General features: G+C 44.5%; 2 protein-coding genes across 2 annotated transcripts; both read left to right on the forward strand.

The window, feature by feature from the left end:
• The first annotated feature begins 3480 nt into the window (after positions 1 to 3480).
• LOC106549409 (uncharacterized) lies at positions 3481 to 12715 on the forward strand. Its single transcript, XM_087711634.1, has 4 exons — positions 3481 to 3686; positions 4065 to 4756; positions 5887 to 5977; positions 10333 to 12715. The coding sequence occupies exons 2-4, from the start codon at positions 4073 to 4075 to the stop codon at positions 11559 to 11561; spliced, it is 2004 nt and encodes a 667-aa protein (XP_087567760.1). The 5' UTR covers positions 3481 to 3686; positions 4065 to 4072; the 3' UTR covers positions 11562 to 12715.
• A 4168-nt stretch (positions 12716 to 16883) lies between these two features.
• On the forward strand, positions 16884 to 26945 carry CENPA (centromere protein A). Its single transcript, XM_087711740.1, has 5 exons — positions 16884 to 16913; positions 18234 to 18353; positions 21000 to 21112; positions 25110 to 25187; positions 26364 to 26945. Exons 2-5 carry the CDS (start codon positions 18272 to 18274, stop codon positions 26496 to 26498), a joined length of 408 nt encoding a protein of 135 aa, XP_087567866.1. The 5' UTR covers positions 16884 to 16913; positions 18234 to 18271; the 3' UTR covers positions 26499 to 26945.
• Positions 26946 to 27123: the final 178 nt, after the last annotated feature.

Genomic DNA, 27123 nt, shown 5'->3' on the forward strand with positions numbered 1-27123 from the left:
ATATTGAGATGCCAATTGAGAGGCAAAAACTCTGCACCAAAATTGCATCAAAAATGGCCGTGTAGCTTTTCCTTCTATCCCATTCTTGAATTTATGTATTTAGCTGTTGGCTCTGTACTGTTCACAGAGGGTACATCAATTAGATTCAAAATAGTCTTCATCATATCATGCATTCCCTTCTTCCGATTTATTTAATGGAGTTTATTCCTTTTCTTTGTAAACATTCCACATACCTCCCGTCTATCTATCAATCAATCTATTGTCTGTCTGTCTATTTGTCTGTCTATCAATCATTATTTTATCCATTGTCTATCCACTGCAGGATGATAGCCTCTTCTGCGTGTTTCCAACAATACAATCCTGAGCTTTGTTTTAACTGTTTATTAAATTTATAGGCTGCCCAATCCCGGAGGTTTTACCAATTGAGCCTGCAATACTTGCTGATGATGTCTATCCATCTTGTTTTAGAACTGTTTCATGGATGCTCTCTCTCTCTCTCTCTCTCCCCCCTTCTATCTGTCCATCATCTATCTATCTGCGCGCACACACAAATATATATTTCTTTAAAGCCATATTTTGCAATGGAAGAATTACAAAGTTATGGGCATCTTGAGGGAGGGGGTGATTCTCCAAAAGTTTGTGTTTGTGACACAATGAACTATACAATGAACTATAAACAGGAGCTTTAATGTAGACTACATTAGTAACCAAAGAGAGATGCTAAAAAAAAATAAAAATCAAATGATTTGATTTGGATTTTGGATTTTATTAGTATTTATAGGCCGCCCTTTTCCCTGAGGGGACTCAGGGCGGCTTACATAAAATAAGGAAGGGAGGGTACAGACAATAGGCACAAACAATACATAGAGTAAAATAGTAAGCAACATTGGGGACAAATTAGCTTTATCCCCAGGCCTGACGGGCTAGCCAGGTCTTAAGGGCTGTGCGGAAGGTCTGGACGGTGGTGAGGGTACGAATCTCCACGGGGAGATCGTTCCAAAGGGTCAGAGCTACTACTGAAAAGGCTCTCCTCCGTGTAGTTGCCAGTCGGCACTGACTGGCAGATGGAACTCGGAGGAGGCCTAATCTATGCGATCTAATTGGTCGCAGGGAGGTAATTGGCAGGAGGCGGTCTCTCAAGTAATGATGGCTGTTTCAAATCTCCTTCAATGCTAAATATGTTGTTGTCAATCAAACCAAAACTAAGCATTGTTCTGAATCTCCTCCTCTTAATTTTTGCCTCTTCGTCCCATCTGAAATGTCTGAAAATTAGTGCAATTAGAGAAGAGAAAATGTTCCCACATGAAGTTTTCCCCCCCTTATTCCTGATCTCAGTTGGTGAAGGGGGTGGGTGGGCTGTATGAAGTTTCCTCAGTTAGATTGGCAATGTGATGCAGCACTATTGTGTAGTCCTATCATACCTGTGCCTAGTTTTCTTTCATCTTTGGGGATACACAATTCCACCAGTAGAAAAGGGAATCAGCTTGATTTTGGGCACAACATGTTGAAAGATGAAAACCCTTAAAGCAGAAGCAGCAAGCTAGGAAATGGATCCTCCTACTCAGGACAAGAGACTCTGGGAGTTTACAATGGCCAAAAAATCAAAAGGCCTCGAATTGCTCAAGATTGTTGAAAGAAATATCCTTCTGGGTTCGGCTCCAAGTGGGGAAAAAGATACTAGAGACATGGAGGCTGCTTGGAAAGATGGTTTTAATGGTGGACAGGACCACATGGCTTGAGTCCTGAACAGAAAAGGTGATCCATGCTTCAATGTTGGTGGAGAAGAGAAGAGAAGGAAAGGAAGAGAAGCTGAGTCCCTGGTTTTATGCCCTCTCTGGCCTTTGATCTTGAGCTTGTATTCTGATTGCTTGTCAGACTCTCATGGGGCCATGCAGGGGCAACTCTCTAGGCTGCGTTTTGAATCCAGGTTTGGTTGAGTTTTCAGATGCCATGTGGTGAGTTGGGTAAAGGGCCAATATTATCATGCCTTAGTTAATCCCATCACTCTGGATCTGAAGTGGAGAACTCTTTATTATGTAAAGGGACTAGCTAGGATGCCTTAGTGGCCCATTGGCAAAAGGGGGGGGGGAAGCAGGAAGCTGCAGGAAGAGCCGAGGTGGCGCAGTGGTTAAATGCAGCACTGCCGGCTACTTCAGCTGACTGCAGTTCAGCAGGTTGGCTGTTCAAATCTCACTGGCTCAGGGTTGACTCAGCCTTCCATCCTTTCGAGGTGGGTAAAATGAGGACCCGGATTGTTGTTGGGGGCAATATGCTGACTCTGTAAAACCGCTTAGAGAGGTCTGAAAGCCCTATGAAGCGGTATATAAGTCTAACTGCTATAGTTTCTCTTTAAAATGTTTCTCCTTTTCACATCCAGAGAAATATTCTGCCTTTTCAATATATCCTAGGATATTTCATTTTTCTGGGAGAGGGCTGGGTGATAACTTCCTACAGAGAGATTCAACCTAGAAATAAGGAGAAACTTCCTGACAGTGAGGACAATTAACCAGTGGAACAGCTTGCCCTCAGAAGTTGTGGGGGCTTCATCACTGGAGACTTTCAAGAAGAGATTGGGCTGCCATTTGTCAGAAATGGTGTAGGGTCGTTAATCTGGTCCTTTGCAGACTAAGAAACTTTGTGAAAAGTCTTGCAGGAGGAGCTCCTCCTGACAGGCTTTATAAGGTTAGATATTGAGGAAAAGGCGGCATCACCAAAGAAGAATTGCATGGCTGAAGGATGGTGGGCCTTGTAGTCCAATGACATCAGGAGGTAGGCCACACCCCTCTTCAGCATCAGTGCCTTCCTAATTTGCAGCTATTGTAGCTGCGGATTAGCGCATGCAAGTTTCTTTTACTATTGCAATGATTTTCGGTCTCTTATTTAAAAAAAAAGAATCCTGGTGCTTAGTTTCAATCCTTAGGCTTTTCTGGGGGGAGGGGGATGAAATGGGTGAGTCTCTCTGGCGTTGCTCGGAAGCGTCCCAGTCCCGCCCCCCTCGCCGCAGTGGCTTCGGTGAAGGGGTTAAATACAGAGAGCTTTCCTCTTGCGCCTAGAGAGGAGGCAGGAAAGGGGGTGGGTGGGAGCCCAGTTTCCTGCCCATCTCCAGACATCTCTTCTGCCAGGGCTGCTGAGATCTCTTCGTGGGGAGGGGCGCGCAAGGGGGCCAGGTGGGCAAGGACGCTGCAAGAGGAGGGAGGCGGAATCGGCATCCCCAGGTGCAGGAAGGGAGGGGGAAAAGCGTGGAGGTGATCTTTTTACAGCTGGTCCCCTTCCCTTCTGAGTCCCCGCCTTTGCTTGCAATGTTTTCTGCTCCCTGCTGGCTGCTGCGCGCCGGCGAGGGTTGCCCAAGGGGGAACCCGGAGAGGGAGGATGGGGAGGGGAGAGGAGGCAGAGGAGAGGAAATCCCCACATGCAGGAAAAGAAGGGGAGAATCCTGGGGTGGTGGTGGTGGTGGGAGAGAAGCGTGGAGATGGTCTTTTTACAGCGGGTCCTCTTCCTTTCTGAATTCTCCTGTCTTTTACTTGCAGCCACTGCACCTCTGCTAGAGTGATTCCCCTTGGCATTCTTTCTTCAAGACTCCTTCCTTCCCATCAACACAACATCTTGGTGCAGCACAGCTCCTAGCGTGTAGCTTCCTGGTGTTGCTGTTCCCCAGCTGCTGACGGGGGGAGGATCGGGTCCCCAAAGTAAGTCTGGAGGGATAGAAGAGGTGGAAGAACTGAGTTCAGAGGGAAGGTGGCTGAAGGGGCTCCCTCCGAGGTTATGAACCCTGCTAGGAGGAGGCCAGTGGCATCTTAAAAGCAGGTGACAGAGACCTGAAAGGCGTCCAGGTGGGTTTGTTTTGAGATGGAGCCCCTGAATCTGCCTCTCTTTTACATGCCCAGGTTCCCTTTCTGGTGACTGCTGCCTCCCTCTTCATCTCTGCCCCACTAACTGTGTGGAAGTTTTCAATTTTACTTCTACCAAGTAGTTCTCCACTCATGATAACAATTGAGCCCAAGATTTATGTTGCTAAGTGAGACATTTGTTAAGTGAGTAATTATGATAAATTCTATCCTTGCCAGGAAGAAAGATGGAGGTACGGGACTCGCCTGGATCCCAGGCAGGAAAGAGAGCGCCAGTGAGGGAAAGTGTAACTGTGGCAACACGGGAATATCTGAAGGGTTTCACTACATCTCAGATTAAGCAAGAACCAGAAGAGGGGGTGGACCTGTTGTGTGAGATCCAGAAAAGAGAAACTCTGAGTGCTCCATATTTGGATGGAAGAAACTCTCCATCTTCTCAGTCCTCACCAGAGAATAACACTAGGCCGACTTGTAGCAGAAAGGCCGATCTCCATCAACAGTCCTTTGGAGGAAAAGCTGCATCCGAAATCTTGCCAGGCCTGGGCTGCATGGAAGTTCCTGAATTTTATAAAGGCCTGGATTCCCCAGTGGAAGTGAAGGAAGAGCTGGTGGAGGAGGGCAAGCTCAGCGTGGCGTTAAGATGCCAACGCTTCCGGCAGTTTCGCTATGAGGAAGCTGAAGGGCCTCAGAAAGTGTTTGGTCAACTCTGGGACCTCTGCTGCCAGTGGCTGAAGCCGGAGTGTCACTCTAAGGAGCAAATCCTGGAGCTGGTGATCTTGGAGCAGTTCCTGATGATCCTGCCGCTGGAAATGCAGAACTGGGTTCGGGAACAGTGTCCAGAGAAGGGGAGCCAGGTGGTAGCTTTGGCCGAGGACTTCCTTCGGAGGCTGCCACAAGGAGATGAGCAGAGGGTGAGCATGGAACCTCGTCATGTTGGGCACCCTTGTAGAGCTCAGCCTACGGCCACAATTGAACCCCAAATTAAGTGAGACATTTGTTAAGTGAGTTTTGTCCCATTTTGTGACTTGTTGTTAAGCAAGTCCTTGTGGTTGTTAAGTTAGTAACATGTTTGTTAAGTGAATCTGGCTTCCCCATTGACTTTGCTTGTCAGAATGTGGCAAAAGGGGATCACATGACTCCAGGACATTACAACTGTCATAAATAGCCAAGGTTATTGAATTTTATCATGTGACTGTTGGAATGACACAATGGTCATCTGTGTATATAATGGTCATAAGTCACTTTTTCAGTGCTGTTGTGCCTTCAAACGGTCAGTAAATGAACTGTTGTAAGTTGAGGACTATCTTTAGCCCACCATAGGAGTGTTTTGAATGATGGAATAAGCAGCCTAAAATCAGTAGGAAAGGCTTATTGAAAGACATCAGCTTTTGTGGCTCATAATCTGATGCTCTGCATGACTCCATTTTAATTAGTTTGAGAGACAGACTTGGGGATGCAGATTTGGGGAAGCAGAGCCATGAGAAACTGGTTAAAAGCCTCTTCTCAAACAGCAACTGTAATGGGTTATAAACCCAGTGTGTATGCTGAGACCTGGAAAAAGAAAACTAATGGCAGAAGAAGACACTGACCCATTGAGCTTCATCCTTTAAATTTATTTGCTGCATTAAAATCTTCCCCCAGTGCTAAATTCAATGAAAATACAATATTTTTTATGCACAGTTGAGAAATTGGAATAGCTAAACGGGATCCATTTTGATTGGCATTCTTCTCAGATTCAAAGATGGTCTTCTCCATCATTGCCAATCTGATTCAAATTAGGACATTTTAAACTTGTTCTGGACAACTAAGCTTTGCTTTTCCTTATAACTTTATCAATCTTAAAAGCAGCCTAGTTGTGTCACATCATTGCTTCCTGAACCCCAGTGGGTTTGTAGCCTTTGAAAATTATTTTGCCAGTTTGAGAATGGCTGAAATGAATCTGATTTATCCTGATTTGTGTATACCAGCTGTTGGCTGAGACTGAGAAGAGGTGTCCCAATCATCTCCTTATGTTTCTTATCTTCATGTTTCTCACACACAGGAAGATCTGGCAGACTTGCCTGATGAGCCTTCCCATTCTGAACTGGAACTGTTGGATATTGTGAAAGTTGAGGTCCTCATGGATGGAGACAGTGAGTAGACCAAAATGCTTTGAAATACCTGGGGATGAAATCTGGGAAGCGTAGGTAGAATGTGGTTGATCAATCTGAAATTACATCTTGATTATGCCCCTTGGGGTATTTCAAGGTGCTTCTTACTACAAATCTTTTGTTGAAAACTGTTTTATTTCATTTTCATTTTCATTTATACAATCACTTATATACTGTGCATTTTAAAAAAAGCAATAAACACAACTCATCTTCCACCATGGAAAACCAACATAGCACTTCAATCCTCCATACACCCTTTCTTTTCCCCCTCCAACTTTCATTTCTCCCCTCCAACATTCCCCTCTTCTACTTCCCTTCCCGCTCAGACATTTCTTTCTCCCCTTCCCTCCATCTCACCCTCCTTACATTCCCCTCTCACTCCCTCTTTACTTCTCCCTCTTCTTTCCCTCTACTCCTCACTTTGGTGTATTTCTACCATTCATTAATCTATTCAATTTATATTTTACACTAAAATTTAAAAAAAGGAAAAAAAAAGGAAGAGAGAAAAAAAAGAAAAAAGAGCAACAGTATACAAGTGTGTTCTTATTGTTCTGAAAATTGAAACTATATTTCCACCCTCCCCCCCTCCCCCCCGTAAACCCCCTCCCTAATCCCCTTCCGACTTCCCAGGTCCCATACCCGGCATAACTCTTTATCAAGCACAGTCTGGAGTATATTAAAACCAAATAGATTAGAAATTAAAAGATAAAAGATAAAGGAAAAAAAAAGGAAATAAAAAAAAAGAAAAAAAAGAAAAACGGGAAAAATCAATAAACTCTCTACATTGGGCTCAGCTTCCCATCATTATTAAAACTTAAACAATGTACATCATTCCTAATTTCAGTTAATTTATTACTTGCAGGATTTCAAACTATGTTGAAACCAAGTAAGTTAATCAAATGAAATTCTCTAGCTAGGGGCCTTGTCTCTTTATCTAAATATCTAAACCTTTAATTTATCCCTTTTACCTCCTTCTCTATAAAGCAATTTAAACATTCAAATGCTTCTCTCGGTTTCCTTTTCCAACTCCTCTCATCCTGCCTCTACCCGTGTCCATATATATGTTTTATTTTCATCCGTACTCCTCTCATATTTGCTCCGCCTTCCTGCGGACTCTTTGGGTATATCCTTCCAGACATTATATTCAAATAACAGTTTATACAAAAATCAGCTTACTTTCTAGCTCAAAATAAGCTCTAATTGAACCTTCACTACCCTCCCATCTACCCCACACTTCCCAACTCCATTCATCCTAAACCACAATCCAAAAACATCACGATCTCCGCCCTCCTCACCCTAGAAAATAAATCATAAACAATTTAAATAAAAATTCAAAGTTATCTATCAAGTCTTTTTTAAGTCCCATACAATATATTTTCCGAGGACTTCTTACTACAAATCTTAGTGACAGAATTATTGGTTCTAATTGTCACTAAATGAGGACTACCCACATTCATTCACCACCACCCTGCAGTCTTATCCTCCTGCAGTTGATGGGGAGGACACCATTGTGCAGTCCTACTGCACATTGTGAGTCTCTGTGAATGGCTTTCCTATTAGAAAGCTGGTTGCTGCAGGGGGAAGATGCTATTGCTGGACTAGGAGCGGGGACACCCAAGTTCCAGTCTCTCCACAACCATGAAAGGTCCCTCAGGCTCAGTCCCAGGGTTGGGTTGGGATTCAGCAGGTCTGCACTGGGGCCGGCCTGGAAATATCAAAGGACCAGCTGCTGATGCCTCTGGCGGCCAAAACAGGCTATGTACACCCCCCCTCCTGTGCAATGGTGGTATTCAAATAATTTAACAGCAGGTTATCTGACCTAATGACTGGCTGGGTAGGCCTAGCCGGGTGGTCATGTGACTGGGTAGGCGTTGCCAACTTGACGTCACTCACCACACCAAGCCCTGCCTCCTGGCCACTCGCCTCAAAGGCAAAGGTGAGATTCAACTGGTTCTGACTGGTTCAGGCTAAACCCACCACTGGCTGGCCCCGCCTGCATCCATTTTTTGGCCTGTTTTGAAGTCTACAAGTTTTAAAGTTGCCAAGGTTGGATACCTCTGAGCTAGATGTTCTGATAGATCAGTGTTTTTCACATTTGGCAACTTTTAAGATGTGTAGACTTCAACTTCCAGAATGCTGTGTGGGCAATTCTGGAAGTCCACACATTTTACGATTGCAAGTTTGAAAAACCCTGTCAAAAATGGGCAAATTAATATCCTTTTTAAGGATCTGTCCTTTGGACTCTTTAAAAAAAAACATTACAGACTATCTTGAGCAGCATATCTAGGAAGGATTTTTGACCCTCTTTAAGCTTATTTTCTCAGAATTGGTTCTAATCTAAAACTGTACATAAAGTTTATTAGCACAGAAATTATAATTGGAGCAAAGAAGAGGAAGCAGGGTCTTTAGGAATACAACATTATGGTGTTGATGAACTTTTCTTGTTTTCTTTATTTTCATATCTTGGCTTTAAATCAACCAAAAGACATTACATTTGTTCAACATAATCTATATATGGGATATGGGAAATTATATCAATTATTTTCACAAAGTTTTGCTACAGTCCAGGTGTTACTGTGTTTAGCAGTGTGATTTTATACTATTTCATATGGTTGTGTAATAATCCAAATTCCAAAGGGGGAATATGGGGTGAAGGCTCACTTTCTTTTTTTTTTTAATTAATTATTTTTATTTTTTATTACACAGACAACAATGGGAAAGGGAGAGGATGGGAAAAAAGGGGGGGGAGGGGAAACCCATCTTCACATAGAATATGTCGTTTAATCACAGGTGCATCCCTACTAAGTTTATACATCCCGTATCTCTCTATTATATATTTAATAAGCACCACAATAAGCTAGGGTTTAAAAAACAAAAAACAACAAAATAAAACAAGAGAGAGAGAGAAAAAAAAAGGGTAGGGAGAGGGGGGGGGAGGCCAAAAAGGACAAAAAAAGGTCCAAGAAGGAAAGGAAAAAAAAAAGACAAAAAAAAACCCATCATCACATGCAGCATGTCGTTTGATTACGGTTGTTTTAACACCTACATCTTCAAATAATGTTTACCATCTCAGATATTTCCTCTAATGTAACTAAAGGTCTCATTTTCCTTCTACAATATATATTCAGTTAACATTAGCATTGTTTCCCCCCAAAGAATATACTTCTATTCATTGTTAATCTTGCATTTCATACCTTCAAACAGAGATCTTATTCCTTCATTGTTCAACAAGGCATCGCTGCCTATATATACCAGTTTTCATTTGTTCCCCTATTAGAATTGAAGGCTCACTTTCTGTTTGCCAGAAAATGTTTAAAAGTTTAGTTCAGCGGGGCAGGAAAAAGCACAATAAATATGATGTATTGAGAGGTCTGAAGTGTGTGCCCACACAAGCTATGAATTCCTCTTTACCTTTCAAATCCAGATTGTTATATAGCTTCAAGTGAGGTAATTGAAGATTTGAAATTTTCTTTTTCGGGCCGTTTTCGTCCAGTTTTGGATGTTCACTATTAGTAAATAAATAGAGAGGGAAATTAAGTCAAAGGCCTCAACAATGTACAGGGTTCCATCTCTATTTATTTGCTACTACTGAACATCCAAAACACCCTGAAAAATGGCCTGAAAATGCCCCCAAAACAGCCCGAAAAACTGCCTGAAAATAACTGAAAAACAGCCCGGAAAATTGGTAGGGCCAGCCGGTTTGTCGAACTGGGTATAATTTTAATAACCGGTTCATCCGAACTGGGCCAACCAGCTGAATTCCACCTCTGCCCCGCGCTTTGTTTTCACCCTCCATGGTCCCCTGCCTCCACACACTGCCAGCCAAAAATGGCCCGAAATTAGGGCCCAAAACAGCCTGAAAAAGTCTGAAAGCTAGATTGTGAAAGGAGATAAAAAGTGCTCCGAAAAAAGAAAATGACAATTGGAGGCAGTTCTTGACTTACGACCACAATTGAGCCCCAAATTTATGTTGCTAAGCGAGAACTTAAATGAGCTTTGCCCCATTTTACAACTTTTCTCATCACACTTGTTAACTGAATAACTGCACTTGTTAGTCATACGGTTGTTAAGTGAATGCGACCATGAGGGTGCTTGCATATTCAGTCATAAGTAAGAAAAATGGTCATAAGACACTTTTTCCAGTGCTGCTGTAACTTTGAATAGTCACTAAATGAATTATTTAAGTCGAGTACTAACTGTCCTTTCTGTGTTGCTGTCAAGATGCCTGTATCGACTAATCCATGAAATTAGCAGGCATTGAGTGCCACTCTGAAGAGATTTGAGTTGAATTTTTGTGCAGTATAATTGATGTCCTCCTAACTTGCTTGTTCTTCTAGGAAGCTCCGACCGCCAAGAGTACTTCCTCGGAGAAGTGACAGACTTGCCCAAGGGAATGTACAGCAACAGGAGGATGGAGGCCACTTTTGACTCTCCTCCAAGGAGCCAGAAAGTCCCACTGAAGGAAAAACTGCACAAATGCCAGTATTGTGGGAAGCTCTTCGACTTCAGCTCCCACCTGATTATTCACGAGCGAACCCACACAGGGGAGAAACCCCACAGATGCTCAGAGTGTGGGAAAAGCTTCATCCAGAAGGAATCTCTGATTATCCACGAGAGGTGTCATATGGGGGAGAAGCCCTACAAATGCTCATTGTGTGGCAAAACCTTCAGTGATAAAATCAGGCACCTCATCCACGAGAGAATTCACACCAGGGAGAAGCCTTACAAGTGCTCCGAGTGCGGGAAGAGCTTTGGCACTCGCTGCAACCTCCTGAGGCACCGGAGAGTTCACACGGGCGAGAAACCGTACCGTTGCTCAGACTGCGGCCAGAGTTTCCGATACAGACCGCAGTTAGTGATCCACGAGGGAACCCACAAAGGGGAGAAGGCTTATAAATGTGCAGACTGTGGAGAAACCTTCAGTCAGATGCGGCATCTGGTGATACATAAATGGACTCACACAGGAGAGAGGCCTCACCAATGTGCCTTCTGCAGCAAAAGTTTCAATCAAAGGTCAGATCTTGTTGTGCACACCAGGACCCACACTGGGGAAAAACCGTATGTCTGCTCCGATTGTGGGAAGAGTTTCATTTCAAGTTGCCAGCTGAGGAAGCACGAGAGAATTCACACCGGGGAGAAACCGTACCAGTGCACAGAGTGCGGGAAATGCTTCACTTACAGTTATCATTTCACAACACACAAGCGGATACACACGGGCGAGAAACCTTACCAGTGCCCGGATTGTGGGAAATGTTTCATTTCTAGTTCTCACTTCGCCACCCATAAAAGGACGCATACTGTCGAGAAGCCCTACCAGTGTACCTTCTGTGGGAACAGTTTCATTCAGCGATTGCAGCTTGCCAAACATGAGAGGTTGCACACGGGAGAGAAGCCCTTCATCTGTCCTGAATGCGGGAAGAGCTTCCCGCAGAGCCAAGGGCTTAAAAAGCACATGCGGACTCACACTAGCGAGAAGTCGTACGGTTGCCCCGAATGCAAGAAAATGTTCTCTAGTTCCTTTAATCTGTCCAGGCATCAGAAAATCCATGCCCGGGAGAAGCTATAATGAGGCACTCTAGACAAAAGACAGTAGGGCGATCGGAGTAGCTAGATACAGATAGTCCTTGCTCGAAGTGACAATCAACATGAAGAAGGGGGTTGCAACCTAGATTCAGAGTTCTGACAGACGTGCCCCCTCCACGGTCCCATAGCAAACCATCAGTTTGCTTAAGAACCACAATGTTTACTTAATGATGGCAGGTTTCGCTTAATAAATGCGGTGATTTACTTAACAACTGCCATGAATGGGTTCGTAACATCGGGTTGGTCATCTTCTATGACTGTTGTGACATGATTGTAACGGGCAGGCTCTGAGCCTGGTGGCGCAATGGTTAATGCAATACAGCAGGCTACTTTTGCTGCCTGAAGGCTGCCTGCAATTCAGCAGTTCAAATTTCACCAGGCTCAAGATTGACTTGGCCTTCCATCCTTCCAAGGTTGTTAAATGAGGACCCAGATTGTTGGGGGGAATATGCTGGCTCTGTAAACTGCTTAGAGTGGGCTGTAAAAGCACTGTGAAGCGGTATATGTCTAAGCGCTATTGCTATTTTTATGTCAAAACGGCTTGTAGTGGGTGTAGTAGGTGTAGGTCAAGAAAGAACATAGAAAGGAACCAAGTTGTTTCTAGTTAGCTGCTAAACCAGATTGCTGTAAAGATCTGGTTTGCTGAGAATGACCTTGTTTCTTGGGAATGACCTTATTCCCCATTCAGCTTCACCTGCTAGTGGGAGAAATTAAACCAGAAGTGTCTCCTCTCTGCTCCCTAATCTGCAAGGAAATGAGATTGCCAGACCTCATATTCTCATGCTTGGATATATACTAAGACACTGCAAAGAATGCCGAAGTTGTACCACATAGTACCACATAGCTTATGAAAGGCTGATGCATTTACAGTATAAAAGATATATCCTATGTTTAAACTATTTCAGTTAGTATCTTAACATATAGCCACATTACAGGCATGTTTTAATGTTGCTTACAGATAATTTCCTGTTAACCTGAAAGGGGACTGCTTCCCTCTCTCACTCCCTGCTTGTGACCAGAACTGACAGGGAAAGCAATTAATCTGTTAACAAGTCTCCATAAATAAGGGAAATAGTCAAGCTCAGCCTTGACTGGGGTAAGAATGTATCTAATTCAAGCTCACTTTGACATCCTCCTCCCTTGTTTCTACTCAGTTAATATCCTGTTTTATGGCTATGTTTTTATTTTTGTCTAACAAGGTAATTGATATGGAACTATCAAAGGGATTGGATAGGAGGGGATTGCTTAGCAAGTTTGGGTGACAATAATGGCTTAACTAACTTTATACATTTAGTGATTAGTAGATTATAGGTGGTGGGAAAGTATGTGACTGAACCAGACTTATCAACAGGGCGTAGCTAGGATAGAAAGGACCTGCGGCCGGTGAGAGGGATGTATAAAATATGCTGAGATCTATAACTTGGTGTGGGCTTCTGTTGTTGTGTCAAGCAAATGTGTCACCAGCTCTTTGCAAACAGCTTTTCTTAATCTTACTTCTGGTTGACCCAAGTATTGTGTGAATTTATTACACACGCATAGAAGACAAAGATCATTCTTGGAAAGCCCCAATACTTCAGTACGTAGTTTGCAAATGTGGCCTATACATTTGCTCATTGACTGAAAGTTCATCTTTGTTGAAATAAATATCCATCTGCTTCAGTTCCAAGCTGGGAAAAAGACACTGGAAACGTGGAGTCTGATTGGAAAGATGGTTTAATGAAGCAGAACCACATGGGTTCTGGCAGCTGACCACATGGAGTTGAGATTGAGGGGAGGGCTTTGCACTTGAGCTTCCAGTTCCTGGGCAAGAACATATATTGGCTGATGTCAGACTTCCATGGGGCCATGTATAAATCCTAGGAATTTGTCTGAAGTAAGCTTGGTTGAAGTTTGGCTGATGCAATGAAGGGGCTTGTTGGGCAATTCCTATTGTGGCTGAATGGCTTTGCCCTGAAGGATAATTCTATCATCCTGGAGCTGAAGGTCTTTTGTTTTGTAGATACAGTCCTTCCTAATGGGCCCAAAATATCTCCTGGGGCTATTAAGAAAGTGGGGGTTGCTTAAAAAAAACATGTTTCCCCATGTCTCATCCAGGGAAATATAATATTCTGCCTTTTTAATATTCCTCAAAATATTTCATTCTTCTAGGAGAGGGGTAGATGCTAACTTTCTTCATCTCTAAATCATTGCAAGGAACCTGATTGGTTCCAACTTTGTGTCAGTTCCCAATTTACTCAGGCAGTGCTGGACTTAGGACTGGTCACTTACCAACTGTCTCTTATGATGAACCTCCCTAGGGGTACTTATGACCCAGATTTGAGATGATGGTTGTCACTCCCTCCTGCAATCACCTTGATTGTAACTTTGGGCCCTTGGCCTGTAATCATAAAGCCTGCACACTTGAAATTTGGCATCAAAGTTCCTCTTGGGGTCTAGGTGCTCGCTAAGAAAGGATTTTTCAAAAGGACCATCAGATCATTAGTATTTCTTGTACAGTAATTAACAGGCTTGAATGCTAAGGAGTTCTACTCCCCCGCCCCACCTGAAAAGAAGTCTCACATTCCATTACCTCAGTTCAAACTGGCAGTCACTCATGAGCTGTCTGGGGCTCCTTACAGTAGTAAACTTCGGTACCTCACCAAAATGACTACGCCTTCCACCTATGGAACTGCTTCCGGACTCGAGGCGGTGGGAGCGATATTCCCTTATGTGTTTCAGGCCTCTCTTTTTTTTCCTCCTGCAGAACTGGTTGCCTTTCCATATGTAGTAAGTTGGAAGTTCGCAATATAAAAGGGTCCTTGTGAAAGCATCGACTTTGCACAGCTCAAAAAAGCCCAGAAGTGTTGTTTTTGGAGGGTTATTGATCCTTTCAACAACATTGTCCTCGGTAAAATAAACTCTCTGGCCGTTTTCGAGATGTATGGCAAGGTGCATAACAGGAGGAAACCTTTTGTGAATAGCCCAATCACATAGTTTGGTCGTGAAGCACGGGTATCCAGCTAGTACCTGATAAAAGAACCATAAGCAAGGGAGCTGTGACTCTTATTTCCTCACACGATCATGGGGATGCTAGAAAGATTGTAACTGTGCAAAATGGTCATAAGTCGCTTTTTAAAGTGCCTTTGTAATGGTCACTAAATGAACTGTTGTAAGCCTAGGACTACCTGTATTATTTTGCACATCCAGAGCTTTGTTACATAGTATAATTATTTTATTGTCATACATTTATATCAGTGATGTTACATTCAAAAAAATCATCTTCAGTCCTTATTACCCCGAACTCAAAGAATTGAAAAAGATCAAAACAGAAACTTTCATGGGAGATGAGATAAAGGATCCCCGAAAGGGTAGGCAGAACCAACACATGCACAACTGGACAGCTGGTGTTCATGCGTGCAAGCACACCAGAAACGGGAAGATCGTCTGCTTTTCTGGTTCGTGCACAAAAGCGCTTCAGCACTCAGTGCCGAAAAGGATCACACGCACTCCCGTTTCGGCACTTGGTGCCAAAAAGGTTAGCTGTCACTGGTATAGGATCTCCTGCTTGAGCAGGGGACTGGACTAGATGACCTCCAAGGTGACTTCCAGCTCTATTCTGATTCTGATTCATCACTGGAGGTTTTTAAGAAGAGACTGAACAGTCAGTTGTCTGAAATGGTATGGGGTCTCCTGCTTGAGCAGGGAGTTGGACTAGAAGACCTCCAAGGTCCCTTCAGCTCCATTCTGATTCTGACTTCAGCTCCTGGGATCCAGCATAGGTGGGTGGAAAATTCTGGTGTTTGAAGTCCACACATTATAACCCTTGCTAAGGTTGAGAAACACTAAGCAAGTGTTGTCCCCGATTCGGATCTGAGCCAGGTGCCGAAGCCAACAAACACCAGGCACGAGGTGCAGGTTTTGTTTCCTTTTACAGGTAGTCCTTGACTTAAACTTGTTTCGCTTAGTGACTGTTCAAAGTTACAACGGCACTGAAAGCGATTTATGACCATTTTTCAGACTTACAACGGTTGCAGCATCCCCATGGTCACCTGATTTAATCAGTCAGATGCTTGATAGCTTATTTACCTTTAGGATGGTTGCAGTATCTCCAGGACACAAGATCCACTTTTTTCTGACACCGCAAAGTGTGTTTAAGTGATTCACTTAAATCATGTGGCCAAATTTAACTGCAGTGATTCACTTAACAACTGCGGCAACAAAAATCGTAAAACAACGGCAAACATTTTTCACTTAGCAACATAATTTTTTGGGGTTCAATTGTAGCCCCAAGTCAAAAACTACTACCCTACAGGACTTTTCTCCGTTTTATCTTCACCACAAGCCTATGAGAACAATCCCAAATAGCTAAATTATTTCATGGTCATCGCTGCCTCTAAAGCGAAGTTATCCACCTCTGGGCAGCCAGTTCTGATCTCCAGGGGTATTCAATTTAAAAGGAAACTATTCCTTGTGAGGCCTCGGGCCCAGTACTGGGCCTCGGCCCAGAGGTTGGGGGATCCCTGTGTTAAGACTACAGCGCCCCTTATCCGCAGCCACTGATTAGACGGCGCTTGGAAGACGCCAACTTGAGAAATGACCAACCGACTGCTCGTGCATCCACGAATATCAACGGTGCGTTTTTCTCCTTCTCTCCGTCTGATTGGATAACAGCGACATTCAAACGCCCCAATTGAAAACGATGGATTCGATGGGTCGCGTCAGCGGGGCGGGGAGTAGAAGATATTCTGGCTCGTCTATTGGCCAAGAGTCCCTCTTGCGCCAAGCGTCAATCAATCGACCTCCCAGAAGGAGGCTCTCATCCCTCTCATCCCGAGCCCAGGTCTCGGCCCCGCCCAGGTGTCCCAGCCCCGCCTCTTCATTGGGAGATTCGGTCAGCAGTGGCCCGCCTCCTTCCCCGGTGAAGATTCGAAGATTCTAAAAGAGCGGATTGGCTCTCTAGCGAGGGGCGGGGCTCGGAAAGCGTGGCGCGAAGGTTGAATGTAGCGGACGGGAACAAGAAAGGGGCTCGTTCGGGGACCCGTTGCCGCTGCCCTCCCCCACTCCCGCCCCCGCCCCAGGTGAGAATTTCCGAGCATTGTGATGTCACCGCCAGGAATCCGTGCCATTGTGATGTCACGAGAGGCACGGGATTGCTCCCATCGGTGGTGACGTCACAGTTTAAAAACCCCAAGTTTCTGGAGTATTTGCGGGAATGGTAGCGGATCCCTGGCCGAAATCTATTCAGCATTCTTGGCCAGCTGAGGTCTGAATTAGGATCGCTCCCGTAGAAACAAAAATCCACTTTGGGGCTCAGGCAGCGGTTTGGCTGTGTCGGCATTTGCTACCCGGCTTTTAGGTATGAACAAATTAATTGCATCGATTAATGAATTGCACGTAACTGTTTCTTTTCTGGGACCTTTAGGACTGGAGACAGGTTTTTTTTTTTTGTTGTTGTTGTTCTTCTTATTATTATTATACAATTGTATCACAGCGGCCAGTTGTTTCGCCGGATTTGGCATTGGTTACTAGTCGGGCCCCACCCAGGGGCCTAGGACGTCGTAAAGTAATATGCGTGCAGATCCAAGCAGTGCGGCTTTTTGCATTTGACTGATGGTGATTTTGTCAATTTTTAACTGTTTTAAATGTAATTCCAGTGCTTTTGGAATAGCACCCAGTGTGCCAATTACCACTGGAATTATCACTGCTGGTTTGTGCCATAGTCGTTGAATTTCAATTTTTAAGTCCTGGTATTTTGCGATTTTTTCATGTTCCTTCTCGGCGACCCTGCTATCACCTGGTATTGCGATGTCTATGATTGTGACCTTATTTTTCTCAACCAGTGTGATGTCTGGTGTATTATGCGCCAGTATTTTGTCGGTTTGTATACGGAAATCCCACAAGATCTTGACCATCTGATTTTCGGTGACTTTTTCAGGCTGATGTTCCCACCAGTTTGTTGCTGTTTTAATATTATAATTTTTGCACAAATTCCAATGGATCATTTGTGCTACTGAATTGTGTCGCAATTTATAATCAGTCTGCGCGATTTTTTTACAGCAGCTGAGTATGTGATCAACAGTTTCATCAGCTTCTTTGCAAAGTCTGCATTTGGCATCATCAGAGGATTTTTCGATTTTGGCCTTAATGGCATTTGTGCGGATAGCTTGTTCTTGCGCAGCCAGGATTAGTGACTCTGTTTCTTTCTTTAATGTACCTGTTTTTAACCATAACCAAGTTTGTTCACTGTCCACTTTATCTTTTATTTTTTCCAGAAATTGACCATGCAGTGCTTTGTTCTGCCAACTCTCCATTCTTGATTTTATCACATATTATTATTATTATTATTATTATTATTATTATTATTATTATTATTATTATTATCTATTTGTCAAGCATGTATAAGATAACATAAGTATAAACATAATTATGATTACATGAAATGGATATGAATAAATGGGGACATTAGGACAGGGACGGTAAGCACATGGTGCGCTTATGCAAGCCCCTTAATTGTTGAACTCCCCCTCCTTTAATCCCTGCAACTCAGCTATTAGGTTTACTAACTGTATTCAGCAAACTCATGCGGGTGATCATTAACAGAAATACCCCCCTTATCATTAAAAAAAAAAACTTCTTGAAAGAGTCTCAGCATTTCTACCCATGTTTGCAAGCACAGATGCTAATGTTGGAATCTACCCGTCCAAATGATTAGGGATGCACCGCCGCCGATCGCCACGCCGAGGGCAACCCTCTCCCTCTCGTCCTGGACCGAGGCAACCCCCACCGCAAGGAGAAGGTACGAAATTTGGATCATTGACTGGAACAAAAAGCCTAATGAAAAGAAGAACTGGGGTGACGACAGCAGTGAGTGTTCCAATATCTCAGGGGCCGCCCCAAAGAAGCGGGGGACAACCTATACTCCAAAACACCTGAAGGCATGACAAGAAACAATGGGTGGGAAACTAATCAAGGAGAGAAGAAACCTAGAACTAAGGAGACATTTCCTGACAGTGAGAACAATCAGTGGAACAACTTGCTCCCAGATGATGTGGATGCTCCAACAATTGAACTTTTAAAGAGGAGATTGGACAATCAGGTGTCTGAAATGCTATAGGACCATGATGGTAAACCCATGTGGCACATAGAGGCCTCTCTGCTGGCACGAGAGCCGCCGCCCAGCTGAGCTCCACCAAGCATGTGCACCCGCCCCGCCACAGCCAGCTGATTTTCAGGTCTCTGCAAAACACTATACAAGCCATCAAGACTATAACTATATACATCCAACAGGAACAGGAAGTGCCTCACAGGAACAGACAGAGATAAATCCTAGAGAGGCAGGAAATGCATCCCTGAACAATGGAGATGAATGCTAGAGAGGAATAAAACTGCATACAAGTCTGACATAACACCTATAACAGCTTAGGCATGTGGGGGAGTGGCACCCCCCGCGGCCCTTTTTTGGTCCCAGGAGGCTTCAGGAAGGCCTTCTAGCCCAAAACAGGATGGGGGCAGTCGCGGTGCATGCATTGTATTATGGGCGTGGGCATGTGATTAGCCATCACTAGTGTAGGGTTCCTGCCTGAGCAGGGAGTTGGACTCGAAGACCTCCAAGGTCCCTTTCAATTCTTTTATTCTATTTCTTAATAACGAAATAAACTAGGATAATTAGGATTAAGGTTAACCGCTACCGCAGGCTCTTCCCCCAAACACAAGGGCTCAGACGTAAACTTATTGGTGATTCTGGGGAAGTTGTATGCAATAGAACAGTGTTTCTCAACCTTGGCAACTTGAAGATGTCTGGACTTCAACTCCCAGAATTCCCCAGCCAGCGAATGTTGGCTGGGGAATTCTGGGAGTTGAAGTCCAGACATCTTCAAGTTGCCAAGGTTGAGAAACACTGCAATAGAAGAGCTACAAGGTCCCTTCCAACTGTTTTCCTGCAGTTGAAAGAAAGAGGATTTTTTTTTTCAGCTGTAGCTAATCTGGGCAAATTACCCCTTCTGAAGCTTTGGAGATTTATCGGAATCCCTCAATTTAGGAGCAGTGATATAGAGGTTGAGCCCAAAATGTCTGTTGTTAAGCAAGACAGTTGTTATGTGACTATTGCCCCATTTTGCCACCTTTTTTGCCTTAATTGTTAAGGGAATCGCTGCAATTGTGGCTAGTAACCCAGTTTGTAAGTGAATCTGGCTTCCCCATGATGAAAGAAATGTCCTTCTGGGTTCAGCTCCAAGTGGGGAAAAAGACACTGGAGTCATGGAGGCTGTTTGGAAAGATGGTTTATTGTTGGACAGGGCCACATGGCTTGAGCCCTGAACAGAAAATATGATCACATGCTTCAATGTTGGTGGAGAAGAAGAGAAGGGCTGAAGGATGGGCTTGCTAGGCTTTTTATACTCTGTTTAGTCCCACCTCTCTGTTTCCTGTTCCTGTGTAAGAACTGTATTCTGATTGGTTGTCAGACTCCCATGGGGCCATGCAGGGGCTACTCTCTAGGCTGTGATGAGTTCTCAGATGCCTTGTGGTCAGTTGAGTAAAGTTCCAACATTATCATGCCTTTACTCCCATCCCCCCCTGGGGCTGCAGTGGAGAAGTCTTTATTATGTAAAGTGGACTAGCTTGGCCCATTAACAGTGGGGATGGGCAGGAAGCTACAGGCAACTATTCTGTCTTTTAAAAACATGTTTCTTTCTTTTCATATCTAGAGAAATATTCTGCCTTTTCAATATTTCCTAGGATATTTCATTTTTCTGGGAGAGGGCTGGATGATAACTTCCCACACCCATTTTCAGAAATTACTTGTCAGAAATTCGCAAAAGGGGATCACATGACTCAGGGATACTGCAAGGGTCATAAGTATGAACCAGTTGGCCAAACTTCTGAATTTTGATCACACGATCAGAAGGCTGCTACAAAGGTTGTAAGTGAAGAATGGAATGAAATGGAATGGAATAGAATAGAATAGAATAACAAGAGTTGGAAGGGACCTTGGAAGTCTTCTAGTCCGACCCCCTGCCTAGGCAGGAAACCCTACACCACTTCAGACACATGGTTGATTATCCAATCTCTTAAAAACTTCCACTGTTGGAGCATTCACAACTTCTGGAGGCAAGTTGTTCTACGGATTCATTGTTGTAATGGGTCCCTTTTTCAGAGCTGTTGCAACTTTGAACAGTTACGAAATGAACTGTTATAAGGCAAGGACTACCTGTACTGCCTGGAGATTATGATGGCATAGGGGGAAGCTGATCCATATAAATATCTGGCAATTTTGGGCTGCTAAGGCAGCTGTTCTCCATCATGGCGACTTTAAAAATGCACGGACTTCAATTCCCAGAATTTCAAGCCATCAAAGTTGGGAACTACTGAACTGAAACCTCTCTTCCTCTTGGGGGATCATCCTCTCTTTGTTAAACACCCCACCCCCTTTATGTCCTATCAGCAGCTCCACGGAGAAGGCGGAGATACAGGCCTGGCCAGCGAGCCATGCTGGAGATCAGAAAGTATCAAAAAAGTACTAGTCTACTTATTGCCAAGGCGCCCTTTTCTCGTTTGGTAAGTTGATTGTGCACCCTATTTTGTTTTATTTTGTTTTCCTTCTACATGTGGCCTCCTTAGTTCCCACAGTGTCCAAAATGAAACTGTTATTTATCTAAGATTTTTCTTTGCACTGGTGATGTTACCTGTAGAATGTCTGCAAGAAAACCACCAAGCTCAGAGAGCACCAAGGACCCTTCAGAAGGTTATTATGCATTTCATGATTCTCTGTAAGATACCCATAGGCTCCTTTAACACACACCCTGTAAAATTTCATAATGATTCAGAGGCCACCCATTTTTCCCATCTGTGCTACAGATTGTCAGATTCACTGTTTGTCGGTCCCATTCACGGTGCGGATGTCCCAGGATGCCCCATTCAGCAGCATGTATGGGTGGGAGGGGGCAGCGGAAAGGGGTGCTCCATTTCTGTCATGATGGAAGCAGTGTGTGCCTGTGGAGGTCACTTGCTTGCCCCTTCTCTCTTTCTGTGGCTTATACATTCTGCCTGATGATCTCTACATTCTTCATATCACGTTATTTGAAAAAAAGTTAAAATAAAAGCACCAATATACATACTGAATGTGTGTGTGTGGGTTCCTGCCAGTTCTAACCTCTTCTATAGAAGAGGTTCCACAAATCTACAGTGCCTTTTAGAACTGGTTCCAGCTCCCTCCCCCCCTTTCGGCATATCATCAAGACAAAGAGCCAGAGGAGGATTCTGGGAGTTGAAGTCCACAAGTCATAAAGCTGTCAAGTTTGAACACCCCTGGGTTTTTTTTTTCTAAAGGGTTAGGGGTGCAAGGGTCTTGTAATTTGACAGCTTTAAGACTTGCGTGCTTCAAATGCCAGAGTTTCTGAGCCAACATTTTGGTTGCTAAGCAAGAGCGTTGTTAAGTGAGTTTCACCACATTTTACAAGTTGGCCATGCCCACCCAGTCACATGGCCACCAAGCCACTCCTACCTGGTCACATGGCTGGTAAACCACTCACACCCAGTCACCTGCCCATCAAGCCACTCCCACCTGGTCACATGGCTGGTAAACCACTCACACCCAGTCACCTGCCCATCAAGCCACTCCCACCTGGTCACATGGCTGGCAAGCCACTCCCACAACGCTAAGACACTGAGCTTGTTGATGAGAAAGGTCAGCAGTTCAGCGTTTAGAATCCCTAGCGCCACATAACAGAGTGAGCTCCTGTTACTTGTCCCAGCTTCTGCCAACCTAACATTTGAAAGCATGTAAAAATGCAAGTAGAAAAATAGGGACCACTTTGGTGGGAAGGTAACAGCGTTCCATGCGCCTTCAGTGTTTAGTCATGTTGGCCACATGACCACAGAGACGTCTTTGGACACACACACATATACCGTGTTTTCCCCAAAATAGGCCCTATTGTGTTATTTGTGCCTGCGCTGAATATAAGCATCCACACACACATCTGAATTTTGATGGTGTGACCATGGGGATGCTGCAAAGGTCATAAATGTGAAAATGGTCATAACTTTGAATGGATACTAAATGAACTAAATAAAAAGTTGGCTTTTCCAGCAAGCCGGCCTGGCCTGAACAGAATAAAATAAATGATTAATTTAATTGTTAATTTTAATCTAAATTTTTAAAATTTTATTAATATTAATTGGGTTTGTTTTTTGGATACTTTATTTAATGTCCTCTTTAACTTTTGTAATATGTGTTTTTTTAATGTTGTACGCCACCCTGAGTCCTTTGGGAGAAGGGCAGCATATAAATCCAAGAAACAGAAACTGCTGTAAGTTGAGGACTATCTGCATTTTGGTTTAAAACCCACACAAGTGCCAACGCCTCCCAGCAGATGGCAGCACCTACCAACTTTGGCTGATGAAAAATAAAAATAAAATAGATTAAGATCATAATTATTGTTGGATTGGATTGGATTTATTGGATTTATATGCCGCCCTTCTCCCAAGGACTCAGGGCAGCGTACAACATTAAAAAAAACACATATTACAAAAATTTAAAAAATTAGATAGAATATTTGAACTTTGAACTTTAATAAGATTTGTATGCCACCCACTCCCTTGGGACTCTGGGCGGCTCACAGCAAAGTAAAAACATTTAAAAAATACAATGTTAAAAATTAATACAACATCCATTCCATCAGGTGGGGCTGGAAATTAATCAACAGCCCCAGACCTGCCGGAACAGCCAGGTCTTGGTCGCTTTACGGAAGGCCGGGAGAGTGGTGAGGGTCCGGATCTCTGCGGGTAGCTCGTTCCACAAGGCTGGTGCAGCTACAGAGAAGGCCCTCCCTCAGGGAGCCGCCAGCCGGCATTGTCCGGTCGACGGCACCCGGAGGACGCCCAACCTGTGTGATCTTATTGGTCATTGGGAGGTGAATGGCAGGAGGCAGTCTCTCAGGTAGCCAGGTCAATATCCAAAAAACAAACCCAATTAAGATTAACAATAACATTAAAAAAAAAAGAATTCAATTAAAATAAACAACAATAATTTATTTTGTTTTGTTCAGGCCAGGCTGGCTTGCTGGAAAAGCCAACTTTTTAGGGCGCGTCAGAAGGATCGGAGGTCAGGGATTATACGAAGCTCCGGGGGCAGCTCATTCTAGAGGGAAGGGGCTCCCCCTGGAGGTCGCTAGCTGACACTGGTTGACGGCACCCTAAGGAGGCCAACTGGTTCCACCACAAAACCACGTTCGACTAAAGGGCGCTCGACGAAACCGCGTAGCTGACATCATCACAGCGCGACAACAGTGCGGAGAAAAAAGCACGCTGTAAACGCTAAACCTAAAATTAACCCCTAAACCTAAACCTAACCCCCCCTAAACCTAACCCTTAACCTAACCCTAAATCTAACCCTAAACGTAACCCTTAACCTAACGCTAAACCTAATCCTAACCCTTAACCTAAACCTAACCCTAAACCTAAACCTAACCCTTACCTTAACTTGAATCGGCTTGCTTTCAAAGCGCTATTTAAAGCGCCCTTTTTTCTCTGCGCTCGCTGTTGTCGCCCTGTTGATGACGTCAGCAACGCAGTTTAATCGGGCGCGCTTTAGTCGAGCGCAGTTTTGTCGTGCCACGGGCCAACTATGTGGGATCGCACTGGACAGTGGGAGGCTACTGGTGGCAGTAGATGGTCTCGTAGGTATCCTGGGCCTAAGCCATGGAGCGCTTTAAAAGTCCTAATTAGTACCTTGAATCGTACCCGGAAGACAACTGGCAACCAGTTCAGGCCGCCTAAAAGGGGTGCAACATGGGAGCACCTAGGTGCCCCCATGATAACCCGCACAGCCGCATTCTGGACCAGTTGAAGCCTATATGAGAATTCCTAAACGTGGAAACTCGGATGTGAAATTAGAAAGAAACAAAATCAGAGGAAGATAATGGCAAACCTTTTCCTTCTGCCAGGAATCAAAGCTCAACACAGTCTCACATTGGCTGGGGAGGACGGAATTTGCAGTACACATTGAGAGGTTAGCTGCCTGGACTGCTACTCATGCAGCTAGTCCTCAACTTAACAACAGTTCGACCATTCGAAGTTACAACAACACTGAAAAAAAGTGACTTGCGACTGTTTTTCACACTTACGACGGTTGCAGCATCCCCATGCTCGTGATCAAAATTCGGATGCTTGAAAACTGACTCACATTCGTGACGGTTGCAGTGTCCCGGGGTCACGTGATCCCTTTTTGCGACCACCTAATGAGCAACGTTCATGGGGAAACCCAGAAACCAACTGTGTCACTACTTTTAACAACTGCAGTAATTCACTTAACCAATGTGGCAAGAAAAGTCGTAAAACAGGGCAAAAACCCACTTGACAAATTACTCAGCAGCATAAATTTGGGGCTCATTTGTGGTCATAAGTTAAGGACCACCTGTATTTACGGAGGGGGTGGTGGAGAATAAGTTCTCAGCAGGCTACAGAATTTAACGAAGCTACTCAGCAACCTGGAACAAAGGAAGCTCTCCCCAGGGTTTCTTGTCAACTCCCCTGTGTCTTTTCCACCCCTCCACAGGTACGAGAGATCTGCCTGGAATATACCCGAGGGCTTGACATGTTGTGGCAGTCTATGGCACTGCTTGCCTTGCAGGAGGTAAGAGTTCGGGCAGGGCTGAGTGGGGTCGCAAGAAGGCTGATCTCAAGAACAGCGATGGGCGACATCCCCCCCCCCCCCGACCTTTCATTCTTATTCTTTTCCCTGTGAGAAAGTCCTTGAGAGACAGAAGGAGAAGGAGGTTTAGTGTAGACAATGTTCAAACTTTCTGAGACATTTGCCAAGTCCCCATTGCTTCTTTGGACTAAGCTGCCTGCTGTGCTGTGCTGTGATGTGCTCATTCCTATTCATGCCATGCCTCCACTCCACTCTGTTCAATCTTAGATATTTATCTAATATAACTCCTCCTCATTCTATCCTCTCTTTTTTCCTCAACAACTTCCTTCTCCCACTCTCCCTCCCACCCTCCCTCCCTCTCTCTCTTCCACTCCTCCCCCTTTCCCCAAACCCTTCTGCCCAAAACTCCTCCTGGATCTATGTCATATTTTGTACCCGTTTGAGTGTCAGGTTTCTTATTTATTTATTTGTTTATTTGTTTATTTATTTATTAGACACATTTATATGCCGCCCAATCCTGAAGGCGTATTCTTAAAAATACCCTAATTGATTCATGAGTATCAAGCCAAGTTTCAGTACAAAACTAGTCATTCATTAGCAGCACCATTAGGCAAGGCCATTTTGCAGTCAGATTTGAGCTTTGTTTGAATTATAGCCGAACTTTGCCCCTGTTCCCTCCCTCCCCTCAGTCTGTGTCACAAATCACATTCCCCAATGAGGTGCACCCCTCCCAAGCCTGCTGCAGTCATCTGAGATCCGACTCTAGCTGAAAGTATTCGTGGAATGCTCTCCTTCCCCCATTCCCTCACCATGACAACTTTACGAGTTGTCATTGAGCACAAACCACCTGAAACTGGCCATTCTCTGCCCAGGGCAATTTGGGTGCCGAGGGCTTTGTATGACCCTGCCTGTTATTTTGGAGGAACATCATACGACCCCAGGGGCAGGGCATGGATTGGTAATGGAGGCAGCAAAGGTAAAGCTAGGAAAGCTTTCTGCCAGCTTGAGAGAGGGCACAAATGGTACCCTGCCAGGAAGGGGGCGGTGGTGGCCCCCAAATTAACCTTATGTGTGTGCCCCCTCTCTCTCTTTCTTCCCCTCTTCCTTTCTCTCTCTGTCTCTTACATCTCTCTGTCTCTTGTGTTTCTCCCTCCCAAGGCAGCTGAAGCCTTTTTGGTGCATCTCATGGAAGACGCCTACCTGTGCACCCTCCATGCTAAACGGGTCACCCTCCATCCAAGAGACATCCAGTTGGCTCGCCGGATCCGTGGCATCGATCAGGGTTTGGGTTAGTTCCCTTCCCTGAGCCGTCCTGGATGAAGAGGCGCCTTTTGGGGGCCCCAGAGCTGCAGGGGAGCGACCCCACAACTGCTTTGGAGGAGGGGGACAACCAAATTTACACACACCAGTCCTCAACATTCCACGGATTGCGAGTCGCAGCCTGGCCTCTTCCTGGGATTTCCAAAGAGCTTCATTGGTTGACCTCTTCTTCCCTCTCCCCACCGCCCTGCTCGGAAGGTGAGCAGAGATGGATCTAAAAGACGAGAGGAGAAATGAACGGCCTAATTGCCAGGAAGAAGGAGAAGAACCCGCCAGCCACCCGTGTTTAAAGTACTTCTGCGGTCTGTGCTTTGAATGGAGCCTCGTGCCAACGACGGGGGACTGAAAAGTCGCTTTCCGTTTTAAAGTTTGCCCTGTATTTTTGCACTTCCACCTTTAAAATAAAATCTTTTACCTTAATTGTTCTTCGGTATCCTGCTCACTGGGTCATCCTTTCCCTCCCCTTCTTCAGTCCATTGTTTGATGCTTGCCAGACCCTTTCCGGGAATGCCCGATTCCCATGATTCCCTGCTGCCTGGGAATTATGGGCTTTACCATATATACTTTCTCTATCCATATTTTTTAATGAAATAATCTA

Source organism: Thamnophis sirtalis, unplaced genomic scaffold (genome assembly GCF_051295495.1).
Source record: "Thamnophis sirtalis isolate CommonGarterSnake01/CBP01778 unplaced genomic scaffold, rThaSir2_p1.2 scaffold_3, whole genome shotgun sequence".
Classification (NCBI taxonomy): domain Eukaryota; kingdom Metazoa; phylum Chordata; class Lepidosauria; order Squamata; family Natricidae; genus Thamnophis; species Thamnophis sirtalis.